Raw genomic sequence first — 13,691 nt, 5'->3', positions numbered from 1 at the left:
CACACTTAATTTGTGCATCATTTTTCACTATAAAACTAATATGGAAAAGATTCTTGATGGTTTTCAGGGAAGTAATATGTATGAAACTTGGCCTTCAGGTTGCGAATATTTAAATTTTTTTAAAAAAATAATCTTAAACAAATACTTATGGAATGAAATCATAGATCTAATTAGTCTAATACATTGTTTCCCTTAATGGCCAACCAGATGTCCTTTGAAACTCACAAGCAAGCAATGAACAAGGCCTTATTTTCCTATTTTACTGGAAGCCAGAATCTGGGCACATGATGCCTTGAATCTCAGATATAGTATAAAATCATCACAACTATTACTGTTATTAACAGCAGTAAATATATATCTATATACAAGGCTTTCATATAAATATCAAGCTAATCATTAAATCTTGTGCAGTAATATATACTTACTGCCACATCACACTTGGGAACTAATAAGGAAAGAGGTTTATTTATTTATGCTGCATGTTGAATTCCTGAAAAAATTAAAATTTGAAACTCAGACTTCCTAGTTCTTTGCTATTGTGCATTAGCAGCTCTTGAGACTGATTTACGAAAAGTGTGATCAAGAGGCAAAACCACACAATAAAAGGAAAGTATTATTCAAATGCATTAGTCAATCAAAACATTTTTCAAGATTATCCTTCAAAGATAATCTGCCCCTTACCTACCAAATCCTTGTGGAAACATATTTATGCCTGCAGAAATGATTAAACTTGAACTAAGATGAGAGAAGCAGCAAAATACTTACATAATCCAGGTATATCCAACATGTTTGATATGCCACGCTCACACATGTCCACTTCCAATATATTTTTCTCCCTACTTTCCTCTACAATCTTTTTCAAGGATTTCGACATGGTTTAAACTGAAACAAACAGGGTGACTGTAGAATAAACATATAGTAATCACAACTAGCAAGAAACAGATATTTTACTGTTAGTTCCAATTACTTATTCCAAAAATGCACAAGATTTTTCATGCTGCAAATTGCATTTGACAAAGCGAAAGAAATTTGATTTAATATAAAAGTAAAATAAATATGAGTATATTAATTATGAATGCATGTTTATGTCGTGCATTTAATGTTCCTTCTCTGATTAAGCTGTAATTTTAAAAAATAGCAAAGTTGAGAAGTTGAATCCAAGGTTTTGACACACTATCTTGAGGCCTCTTGATATGAGTTTCTCAAGCACTAAAAAGCCAGATGTACTCAAAAAAACAACAGATACAAAAATAATCATTTTTTTTTCTAAGTAATCAATACAGTTGATTACAAGTGCAATAATCAATGCACTTTAACTAACTCTTAAAGTTGCCAAAGTACCGTATCTTAAATTTGCTTGCCTGAATGTACAGATTATAGATCAGTGATGGCGAACCATTTAGAGACCGAGTGCCCAAACTGCAACCCAAAACCCATTTATTTATCACAAAGTGCCAACACGGCAATTTAATCTGAATACTGAGGTTTTAGTTTAGAAAAAACAACTCATACATTAACATCTTTTGTCTTAAAAGAAAAACACAATGACAAAGCTTTCAATAATACAAACAACTTTTTACTGAAAGGTAAAAGTTTGCATTTGGCCTGCTTTTGAACAATTAATGTGATTTTTGCTGTTGTATGCATGCTGATAATTTGTCTAACTTTGACTTATACTTTGTAAGTTTGAGAGCAACACATGCAGCACTCAGGTCATCTGTTAGTCTGTTTCTGGTGTCAGGATTGATATAATTCAAAGCTGAAAACAGCACGCTCGCTCCGGAGGCTTGTTTTGGCTAGGAAGGGTTTGAGAAATGGCTTTTTCCTGCAAAAACCTAGCCAAAGAGCGAGCCGCACGTGCCCAGAGAGGGCTCTGAGTGCCCCCTCTGGCACGCGTGCCATAGGTTCGCCAGCACAGTTATAGATGAATGGCTGCAAACCATGATGAGAGACTATATGCTTTCCATAAAAATCTCCATTTGCAATTAAAGTATCAAATAACAAGTGAGGGAATCTACAAATGTATAATTCCAGAGCTTTCAGTTTTTCTCCAGAACATCTCATTTTTCTAATCTATGTGTTTCAAAAGCAATTGTCCAGAATAGAAAGCACTTTGAGCCCCAAAACATATAGTCAAGTCGACTATGATTTAGTCCAGTGGTGGCGAACCTATGGCACGTGTGCCAGAGGCGGCACTCAGAGCCCTCTCTGTTAGCACGCGCACCACCGCTGCCAGCAGAAGGTCCATCAGGCCACCACCGTCACCACCACTTGGAGCAGGACCCCTGCCCAGCACAAAGGAGGTGAAGCGGCCAACTAGCAAGCTCCAATAGAGGTGGTAGAGCAGAGGTCACCAACCATTGTCTATTGGTGGACTGGAAAAAAAGGGAGGGGGAGCATTTTACAAGCATCTGCTGCAAATGGGGCAGGGCTAGTGCCTGCGTGATACTCAGTAGCCCTGCCCCGTTCTTACGTGCAGCACCTTGTATCTGTATCCCATGGCACAACAGCACCCATTTTTGCACCTTGCAGCACGGTGGCCCATTTTTGGGCCCCCGTTTTTTGCATGCCAAAGGCGGCACTCAGAGGTTCCTCCCTGCCCCCCCTGAGGGCACTACAATGCTGATATGGCCCTGGCACTTTGCAATAAATAAGTGGGTTTGGGGTTGCGATTTGGGCACTCCGTCTCTAAAAGGTTTGCCATCACTGATTTAGTCTATAAGACACAATAATCAAAATATAGTTTAACATGATGTGGGGCTCCAGCCATCATAGTGAGCGTACATAATTGTTCAGAGTTGGATGTCAAACAGATTTTAATGTATGTAGTATTTTTAGGTGGGGAAGAAACCTGAGGTAGATTAATGAAAGCAACTATTTTGAAGAAATATCATAAACCTACCTGGAGCCTCTCAACTATCCATTATAAAAGTGGATGCAACTTTTCTGTCTCCTGGGACAACTCACACCAGTTTTGATATTATTGTTCCCAGGAGACAACACCCAACATCAAATGGCAGGATGGGAATAGTTGGAGAAAGAAGAGAGGGGGAAAAAGTAAAGCAGTGAAGTCTCAGGACAGACTGAGAAGCATTTATAACAGTAAGAACATGTCAAGTCTCATCAATAAATACACGCCATACATCAATACACAAAGGCAAAGAATAGCATCACTATATCCATACTTTACACGACCAAATGGCCATGATCTATCTTATCATTACCAGAAGAAGAAAGACACAGAACTAACTTTACTCTCAGCTCCGAAGAGAAAAGAGACAATATGTAAGATGGCACCGTCAGGACCTTTTGAAGAATGGGGCAAAGCAGCTTCATCCTAGGCAGAAATCCATTTGTAAAACCTTTCTTTCACAAAAGCCAGGCATGGGGATAACTATACCTGTTGACTACTGCCTACTTATTACTGCTTGCTCTCTGAAGGGAATTATTTCTTGGGCGAGGCCACCGCTTCATACTTTCAAGCGGCCAAAGCACCATAAGAAATTTCTCCAAGGGGTTAGAGATGCTCAGGCGTTGGAGGCCTCCCGGTTTAAAGGGGGGGGGGAGAGCACAGCAACTTACCGTGAAGAGCGACTAGAAGATCGGAGGCACCAGACGCACGGAAGCAGAACAGCCCCCGGACTTCAGTGCACACACCCTGCACAAGGTCCGCCTCCGCCGTCGGGTCCCGTCATTGTCTTCCTCGAAGTGCGCAGGCGCTTCAATATCCAGCGCCCGAAAAGGAGGGGGTTCGAGAGAGTCGGACACGCTCCGCTCCAAGTAAGGCGAATTGCCTGGGAGAGAGAAAGGCCCTCCCGTCTCTCAGAAAATGCGGCCGGCGGCTACCCAATCCCAAAGTACCTATACTTTTGTACGATTGCTATTGGTGGGAAGATCTCAAAAGCGGGCGAATAAGTTGAAGACCCGAGCGCCGTTTGTTCTGCTGTTGGAAGTCCCTGCAAATTTATTCTGCGGTATGGGGCGAACTGAAAAAGATTGGCTCGTGGGAGGCGGTAGTTTACATGTGCAAGTGGCAGTGCAATCAGATTGAACATGGTCTCTTTCTTACACTAACACTTATTGTACTTCGTTTCTGCTGACGCTAGGAAAATAGGCTAGTTTTCAAACTGCCAAGATTGAGGAATACTGGGTTAGTATATGCGTGTTGATGATATAAAACAGATATCCTAAAATTAAGAATAGACTTTGTATTTAAAAAGATTCATATCTAAGCCTTTTGTTGAAAGTTGAGTTTTCTTGCAGCTTTATATTCTGTTTTGGATTTTATCTAGCTTGCTATCATCTATATAAAAATGAGCCACACGGTTATAACTTCAAGTCAATTAACAATATAACCCTATTTTTGTCTTCTCAGAAATGAAACGTTTATATTCAGTGGCTCTCCATGCGAGTTGTGAAAGGTAGCATGATGGTGTAGACTTACTCTGTTGTGAAAGATAGATAGATGGATAGAACGATCAGAGGCTCCCAACCAGGGGTGCAAGATGATATTGCAGGGGGTGCAAAAACTTGGGTTTTCAAAATTATAGTGTATATGCATAATTTGTTGCAGTTACTTTGAACTTTTGTAAGGGGTGTGAGAATATATCAGAAGGTTTCTAGGGGTGCGGGGCATATAAAAGTTTGGGAGCTGCTGAGATAATCTTTATTGTCATTTTTTTACTGTGGGCACAATGGCACACATTAAAAATTAAATTTAGTTGCTTGCTCTCAAAGTGTAAACATACATTACACACATTTAAACATATTATGTACAACATATGTATAGACCTGACCCCTACATGTAATTAACACATAAATATTAATCACTGTCCATCTTGAATACATAACAGAAGGAGGATTAGCTATTGGGTGATTTGTGGCCTATCAAAATTATCCCAATTATGTCACAGTGCTTTTGTGGGGATAATGCTAGGAAAGATAAGGAAACTAAAAGTGGGATGCTAATGTTATCACTGCTACTTGTTCTGGGATGCTTAGCATAGGCTGCCAGCCAAAATGATATGGCACTGTTCTTAAATTGTGGCTATTTTTTTTCTGTTCTTCATTGTCAGTCCTTTCAGCAGGCAAGATCAAGACAAAGGAGCTACCGGGATTTCAGGAATGTTTTATTGTTATAGGTATAACAGAAACTTGAAAACCTATCAGAGTATCTTGTTATTCCATTTTGCTCAAATAGATCAATATGAGGTTATGTTGGGTTTCTTTCTCATTCTTTCCTCTTTCCCAAGATTGAGCAGTCTTTTCTGAAACTGCTCCCTTAATTGTTCATTTGTGAGAACTGTCCCCCGTTTACCCTATGCTTTATTATTTTAAACTTCTCTTATTTTAAGAAAACTGAATTTCTTAAAAAAAATTAGTAGGGATAGTTTCAAAACATGTTTTTGGTCTCCAGATGATATTTGTATTTCTTTTTCATCTCTCTCCATCTAACCTCCTTTTCATATGCTTGTTGATACTCAAACATTCTAAAAGATTGCTAAGTCAGGACTTCCTTTTATAAGTGAAGATCTACATAATTAGTTCTAGTATTAATTATGCTTTCAGCTGATTTATGCAAGGCAGAATGTAAACTGCACACTCTATTACTTACATATTACATTCAACTTAAGCATAGGTATTTCTTTGAAAAAGCAAGCTTGTATGAAAATAATTTCTTACTGGCATTCACTTGCTTCTATGATAATTTGATTTGTAGGGCAGAGGACTTTATTTCAAAGTGCTGCTGCAAAACACAATTCATTTAATTAGTGAACTTTAAAAAAATTGCTAATGTATTGTTTAGGAACAATCATAATTTCTAGCTTTATGTTTTACGTTTTAGTTGAATAAAAGATCTTTTTAAATACTGGAACATGAAAGTAACATTTGAGGCTTTCATCTAATAGCTATGCATGTAAAAAAACTGATTCAAGCACTGACAGACATAATTAAGAAAAATGTACTGTACTGCCGTGGCATCTGGTGCAAAAATACAATGGCGAAATGATCACTTCTAGTGTCCAAATGTGTATTATAAAAGTAAATGAATACTGTAAGCTGCCAAATGATTACTTATTGCCTGATTCTACAATTATTCATTTTCTTAAAACTTAACTCAATAAGTTACTGGGACTTAATCTTTAAACATTTGTTCCAAACTTGTGAGCTTTCAGCAACTAATAATAAAAACAAAGTATAACTCTTTGATGTTATGTGTCATGTGAGTAATTTCTAGCTCACAACTACCAGCTTTAAAACAACAAATAATAGGACACTGGAAAATGTAGCATTTCACATTTTTGGTATTTATAATATAACACCCAAGGTAATGTTAATCAGAAAGTACTAGTGCCTAGGTCAATGGAGGAGGTGTCCTGCCCCAAAACCCTGTAGTATGGCAGGAGAATATATCCGAGAGGGATAAGCAAAGCCATGATTGTATAGTAGGTATAAATTTCCAGCAAAGGGTGACTAAAATGTGAAGATGATCCCGGGTGCCCACAGGTCTCTATATGGGACAATAGCAAAACAGAAGGATACTGGAGTTGGATATTCAGTATAGTGACAATGGCAAAAGCATCCTAGACTCAAGGCTCCTATTCAAGGAACAGGTAGCAGTTGGTATATGTCACTCTTCCGTTCTATTTATCTCACTGTTAACTGCCTCATTGTTCAATAGTACTCAACTAATTATTTTTAAGTATGTTTCAGAGAACTCTTAATTTGTTCTACGAGACCAGGGAGCATTTGATTAGATGTGTTCATATAGAAAATATTTTGGAAATAAAGAAAATTTAAGACATGAGATACTTTTATTGCATGGATATGGGATGTTTACAGAAGAACAAAGTAATACGTCTGACAGTGAATATCTATGCCTTTAGTTGAGCTGAAGTAATTGTTGGATAACCTCCAATAAAATTATTTAATTCAGATACTGAAACAGAAGCTCATTCCATGGGAACAGAAGAAAAACTTGTATTGCTTCAAAGGCCAAGAAAGGTAGAGCCTTTCTTGGTGCTATCATTGTTATACAACACATGATTTGCAGTATATAAACTAATTTTTTTTAAAGAATTTTATTCATCTGTACTTTGAGCTATTTCAGACCTATCTATATAATTGTATAGTTCAGTTGTATAACTAACCTAAAATAGTCATAATGCTATCTTATAAGAATATACTTCCTTATTAGAAATATTGTATTAGAAAAACAAAATAGGAATGTAATCAGAAATCAATGGGTAGTTTAGATATGTGCCTTGAGAGTCACAAGTTATATAAATCTGTGTCTTATCAATGTTTTAACCAGTTTCCTCCAACCTAATGTTACTCAAATCTGTTGCGATTAATACTTTCTCAATAGCAATAAGTAATTTATTTTACTTTTTTCTAATTTCTTTTTCCAGTTTAGCCAAGAGTCCTTAAGATTTCCTAATGGTCTCCACATACAGCCTAGGATTAGGTTTTCCGTTTTTCAGTGCTCCAGTTTTTCAAGGTCACTCTATGTTGACACCTAGAAAGCCTCTGGTGATCCTGAGCTAATCTAAATGTAAATTGTGCTTGTACTTGTGGTCTGACTTTAAATCATGATTTTAATTACTTTTTCCCCAGCGTTATTTAAGTACATATAGAAAAGCTTTATTAGAGAACAATTTGCTTCAAAGCATCTCTTTTACTTGATGGCATTTTCTAAGGAAAAATAAGATATATGCATTTCTTTGAAATGATTCTTAACAAGTATCAATTTTATTGTTTTCAAATAATTTTATTACTAACACCAAGAAGTTTGTATTCTGGGAAGTCTCTTCAGAACAGAAAGTGCTGAGTGTTTTCCGTGAGAGAATTATGTCAGCTAGTCCAGGTCAGTCTAAATCCTGATGGGTGAGTTACATAATCTGCATGGAATTTGAGGAATACTTGATTTGACATGGCTGTAAATGGAGCAATATTTGTATCCTAAAAATGAGAAAATATTTAAACAAATTATTTCCGATCACGTTTTTTTATGGTTTTAATCCAAGGCTATTTCAATAATTACTTAAATGGATTCCATAGCAGAAAGTTTGTGATTCTTCTAAATTTCAAGCATAGTCAACATGTGCTACAGAAACCTTTTTCAGCTCTGTTCAGTATTCAGATGGATAGGAGAGATAGGAGAAAGAAAATAGAACTTGGGCCCAACCTTGAGAGTTCTGCTATTTCTACTTAATTGATGAACTATATTTGTAAAGTAAAAAAACTCTAATATTTGTACATAAGACTTAAAGAGAACAATCTTAGAACCCAGAAAGCTGCTATCAGTTAATAAATAGCACACTTTCTACATTATATTAAGCTATGTTATGCTTTTATTACAATTTGTTAAATAGTCCTTGGGGTGGGTTTTGCCTTACCTGAGCTGCACTGAGTGAAGAGGAATTGTCCTAGGCCGCATAAAAAATATAGATACTATATATAAATCACGTTAAAAATTTACAATCTTGGGCTGCATTACTAGCTGTCTAAGGCCACATGTGGCCCATAAGCTGCAGCTTGATGACGCCTGGTCTAGGATATAGGTTCATTCATTACAAACTGATATTTTGGGGGGTTGGATGTGGTTCATGTGTGAATTTATCTGGTTGTTTGTAACTGTGATGTATGGCTTAGCAATAGTTATAGCAGTTGTGTTTAGTCAAAATATTATAGATAAACATTTATGCTTTACCAGATCTTTAACTCAACACTGATTTAAGGTAAAGCATATTTTAAAATTATTTAAAGTAAGTCAAGGCTGCTTTAAAAAGCACTAAAAGCTAAGCTTTGTTAAATCATCTCTCATATTTAATGTGCAACAACATCTAGATATACAGTAGGTGGGGACAGAATAGTGAAAGCAAGGTCATGGTGAAATAATTCTCCTTTTGTAATGTTGTACAGCAGGGGTATCAAACTCAATTTCATTGAAGGCCGCATCAGCATTGTGGTTGCCCTCAGGTGGGGCGAGTGGGTGTGGCCGGGGTGGGTGCAGCCTACTAGGTGGGTGTGGATGTAGTGGTGTGGCCTACTGGGTGGGCATGGCCAGCTCTACATCATTTGCATCAAGGGTGCCTGTGGGGACCTGGGCAGGAGTGGGACAGATCTAAGAGTGTCTGGCAGAAGGGGGTGGGACCGGGGCAAGCACCAAGGCATGGTCCATTTCTTCATTCCTCACCAAGAGTGATACCTCCCCAGCATGCACCCAGGAGGCAGGGCCGACACAGCAGGGGCTGGTTCCTTGCTGTTTCCAAATGGCCTTGTGGAGCTAAGACTGAATGCATTTCAGCATAGATGGCCACCATAAAACTGTACATTGGCTTCTGGCCAGCCAGGGCCAAGGCAGCAGGGGCCGTTCCCTCACTGTTTCCAGGATGGCTTCGCAGGCCACATGAAACCACTTTGCGGGCCGCATCCAGCCCCCGGGCCTTGTGTTTGACATGTCTGTTGTACAGAGATACTAAAGGGCCACAGTTTGCAGCATTTCACAACACTTCTTTTGTCATTCTGATGCAAGTGGCAAGTTTCTATAAATGCTGCTGCTAATAGAAAATAAAGCCTTAAAATAAAATCCTGCAATATTTAACAAAGTATACCTTCAAAATTGCAAAACCATAGTTTTACCAGGGATTGTTGAGTAAGCCACAATTAGGTGGATCAGGGATCACTAAATCATAAATCATAAAGTTTTAAAACTGCAATAGCTATGAATAAGATCGAGCACAATGAAAATTCATTCTAAAATAATTTTGGCAAAATTTCCACTAGATGTCACTACAAAACCTATGATTTACATGAGTGTTTTTCAAATATTGCAATTGTGTGGATATGTTTGGTTCTACCTGAGAAGAGATGGAACCACTTTAATTAAAAGAGAGAAATGAGTAAAAGATAAATGCACCCTCTGGTTTATTTATTTTTCTTCTCCAAATTAAGCATCAATTGAATTCAAATCTATCAATCCAAAACTAAGCCAGTACATATGGAATCACTCAAGGTAAATAGATATGCAAGGACAGGGTCTGTAACACAAAAGTTTATGCCACCCTTTGGTAACTTTTTCCAATATGTTGAACCCAAACTCTTAAAAAAAAATGTTACAACTTATTTTAGGGTGTTTTTTTAAAGATAAACTAAACTAAAATACAACTAAAAATGAGTGTTATGATTATTTAGATTCCTTTGTTATTTTAGAATGATGTTTATCTATTTGGTGTGAGTTAAGCCATAGTAATAAAAGACTTTCAAAGGAGCAGGCTAAATAATATGCAAAAGGTCTTAGATGTGAATAAACATGTATTGTTGTACTGCTTAGTGAGATGTCTCAGAGATCCACTTTGGTTTAAAGCATGACTTCTAGCATGGAAGACATGTCACTCTGAGACCGAATTGTTGACATTTCTGAATCATGAATTATGACACTTTAATATTTTGAAAATATTATTTTGTTACAGGTTCTTTATAACTTATATAAAGAATAAAGGAAATTACAGTTTCACCATACTCTTACATATTTAGCTTTTCCATTGTTCTTTCAATATTTGCATTGTAATACTAGGTGTTCTAATAAAGGTCTAACAAAGGTAACCCAATTGGCTCTGTGCCTAAGGCAGGACCAGAACTCTTGGTCTGATACCATAACTACTTTACCAAACTAGCTTTCACTAGAAATTCCGAAAAAGAAAAACCTACCAATCCGCAGTATGGTCCAATTGATGGATAACTGCTGTCTGGTCCATTATAGAGTTTCAAGTAATTACTAGTACAGTCGCCTGGATCATCAATGTTGATGTAAGCAAAATTAACAGTAACAATCCTTCCTTGTGGAGCTTTAATTATCCATTCACAGTCAGTTTGATTCTGGTAAGAAACTGGGTATTCTGGACTGGCAACTGAACCAGACTCGCCATATAAGATACCACCACAGGCTAGGAACAGAGAAAAGATTAATTGTTCTTTGAATTTCATGAAAAGGCCCATTCTAGTCTAGATTTGGAGAATTATATATCTTCCCTGTGGATGTCATTTTAATATTTTGCAGATTATGTTTTACTTTAAGTCTCAAATAATTATTGCCAGTTGTTTCTGATTTGCGTTTAGTTTGTAAGCTGCCCCAACAAGTTTAAGTGGCAGCCAAATTGGTTGGTGGGTTAATTTATTAATTGTTTGATTGACAAAACTTAAAAAACATTTTTGGTACCAGCTGAAGATGAAGTCCAAGTAATTTCATATCCTTCATGGGAAAGTAGGTGATCGCTTTTGAAGTGTAGATATATAACATGGTTTTTAGGAAATATAGGATTGGGTAAAGTATTTCCACAGTATTTGCCAAGCAGTGGTGAGTTTATATCACTACCATTTCTGACCTTTAAAAGAATATACAAAGATTCTGTTAGTAACACTGAGATGGTAATCAGTAAGACTTTCTCAATTGATTCAAATTTTTTGATTTGCCAAGTTTTGACTGATTGAACAAATCTCACTACTTAATCAAACTCCTTCACCCTATTTTAAAATTTGTACAGTAATTTTATTAGAAGTGTTTATCACTTGATAAACTCTTATCTTGATAAGCAAGATTATTCTGAATTTTTTTTTTTATGTATCAAGAGGCCCTAAGAACCACTCTGGCTTCATCTCTCTCCTAGAGCATGACTTGGTGGGATATTGTTCAAAGAATTAGCAACTGTATGAATAACCTAATTTAAATTGAGATCAAATGTGGAAGGCAGAAGATTGTAACTTTCTGCTTCCAATAGTAATGCTAATTTGAATCTAGGACCAGCATTTGCTGTGAACAGAAAAAGGATTCCATTGTATGTTGCAATGAAATCTTTTTTCTCCCAATAGTAGGTTAATTCCTTGATTCAAGACAGAATTAGAGTGGGGGCAATTCTGGTAGTTAATATATGAGTGGCAACTCCTAGGTCAGGAGTAGGCAACCCAAAACACTCAAAGAGCCACTTGGTCCCGTTTCCCACCAAAAACAAAACACTGGGAGCCGCAAAACCTTTTTGATATCTAAAAGGAAGATAACACTGCATATATCCTTTTTTACTTTTTATATATTTATATATATTTACACACACACACACACACACACACACACACACACACACACACACATATATATCATAAAGGTAAAAAAGGATATATGCAGTGTTATCTTCATTTTAGATATCAAAAGGGTCTCTCTCTGTGTCTCTCTCCCTCCCTCTCTCTCCCTCTCTTTCTTTCTGCCCTTGGTCTACCAGTCCTCTTCCCCCACTCTCTCTTTCCTCTCTCTCTCTCTCCTTCCTTCTCTCTCTCTCTCCTTCCTTCTCTCTCTCTTTCTCTCTCTTTCTCCCCTCCTCTCCTTCTCTCCGATCTTCTGCTCACCTGGCAAACTGGCTTCAAGCTGTTCTCCAACAAGCTCAGGGATAGGCAACCTTGGCTCTTTTATGACTCATGGACTTCAATTCCCAGAATTCCTGAGTCAGTATAGCTGGGCTAGCTAGCTCTCTCCTGCCCTTCCTGCTTCCTGCAGAGATGCAGCAAAGGGAGGAGCCACGCTCAAAAAGATTTTCATCTCCTCGGAGAACACCATGAGTCCACTCTCTTTTAAACATACACACACATAAACACAAACACACACATAAACACAGAGACAGAGAAGCAGGGAAGCGCAAGTGCCTCTCTCTGTCTCTGTCTCTCTCTGCAAATGGCAGAGGAGGCTGGGAGTCACAGGGGAAGGCTCAAAGAGCCGCATGCAGCTCCGGAGCCGCAGGTTGCCGACCTGTGCCCTAGGTTTAGGTAGGGCCAATTAAAAAAAGTGTTGGTAAAATTCATCAATCTGGACCATGCTCCTTTTGCTTGCAGTGTGCTTTTACACTATTAAGGCCATAAATGCAATTTAGTGTACTACATCTACTTTGGCCAAAGTAGGGCTGGGCTTGGTGGTAGTACAAAAATAAAAGTCACATCAAAGTTGCTTCCAATCTCAAGATCAACAACAGAACCGATTTATCCTGTGGTGGCTCAGCAATCTTGCCAGGTGTGAGATATTGTTGCATAATAGCATTGTTGCTTGAAATTTGATGACATCTTGTGCAAGATAATGAAAGATATTTAGAGGTTTTTTTAGAGAGATCATTTAGCTTTTTTTTTTTAAAGAACAATGTTGGGTGGCTGCGGTCACTCTGTAGATAACTCACATGTACCATAATGTCAACTCCCAGTATAAATTATATATCAATAAACTTATGAAAGTTTGACTGTAACTTTCTCTCTCTCTTTCTCCCTCTTTATTCTTCAGGAAAATGCTGACAAAAACAAGTGCAAGAAACAAATGCTCTAGAGAACTCAGTAAAGCACATGAAGATAAGAAGAGAAGATCAGAAAATAGTGGGACAAGAATCATATTATTGGCAGTTCTTTACGGTGCAAATATTCCTCATACCTCTAAGTAATCATATTGACATGCAAGGTCCTCTAAATTAAAGGAACTGAAAAAGAGAGAGATCATATGATTTATTGGGGATCGTAGAATAATTGTGCAATCTGAGTTGTGTGGATATCGGTCAGGCCAGCCAGGACTTTTCAAATAACCAAATGGCTGATTATATTCTCTGTTGCAACCTAAAATAGGATACAGAACAAACATTTCTTTATTTTTAATATGTTCCATTTTC

The 13,691-nt window shown here is 37.4% G+C and overlaps 2 protein-coding genes and 1 long non-coding RNA gene across 10 annotated transcripts in view; 1 reads left to right on the top strand and 2 right to left on the bottom strand.

Moving 5' to 3' along the window:
• Nucleotides 1–3,720, bottom strand: part of RSU1 (Ras suppressor protein 1) — a 114,865-nt gene extending 111,145 nt beyond the window's left edge. For 4 of the 7 annotated variants that reach the window (XR_005555218.1, XR_005555219.1, XM_039331741.1 and 1 more), the window contains exons 1-2: nt 3,583–3,718; nt 766–900 (exon numbers count right to left, since the gene is read on the bottom strand). Coding sequence is in view for 5 of the 7 variants with exons in the window: in XM_039331741.1 (XP_039187675.1) it covers nt 766–874 (109 nt within the window). In the remaining 2 variants the exon portion in view is untranslated. Of the gene's footprint in view, nt 1–765; nt 901–3,582 lie in introns of those variants that run through there. The other 3 variants (XM_039331737.1, XM_039331740.1, XM_039331739.1) reach the window with 3 other exon arrangements.
• A 16-nt stretch (nt 3,721–3,736) lies between these two features.
• Nucleotides 3,737–13,515, top strand: LOC120302798. Its single transcript, XR_005555221.1, has 2 exons — nt 3,737–3,974; nt 13,316–13,515. It is a non-coding gene; the product is annotated as an uncharacterized LOC120302798 (long non-coding RNA).
• LOC120302794 (tRNA (cytosine(38)-C(5))-methyltransferase-like) overlaps nt 7,731–13,691 on the bottom strand; it is a 231,552-nt gene continuing 225,591 nt past the window's right edge. For both annotated transcript variants that reach the window (XM_039331729.1, XM_039331730.1), the window contains exons 65-68: nt 13,460–13,638; nt 11,222–11,387; nt 10,714–10,949; nt 7,731–7,962 (exon numbers count right to left, since the gene is read on the bottom strand). In XM_039331729.1, coding sequence (XP_039187663.1) covers nt 7,855–7,962; nt 10,714–10,949; nt 11,222–11,387; nt 13,460–13,638 — 689 coding nt within the window. In that variant the 3' untranslated portion in view covers nt 7,731–7,854. The remainder of the gene's footprint in view (nt 7,963–10,713; nt 10,950–11,221; nt 11,388–13,459; nt 13,639–13,691) is intronic.

The sequence above is a fragment of the Crotalus tigris genome, unplaced genomic scaffold (assembly GCF_016545835.1).
Source record: "Crotalus tigris isolate CLP2741 ecotype Arizona unplaced genomic scaffold, ASM1654583v1 scf7180000024437.13266115, whole genome shotgun sequence".
Classification (NCBI taxonomy): domain Eukaryota; kingdom Metazoa; phylum Chordata; class Lepidosauria; order Squamata; family Viperidae; genus Crotalus; species Crotalus tigris.
This window is presented reverse-complemented; position numbering and strand designations above follow the sequence as displayed.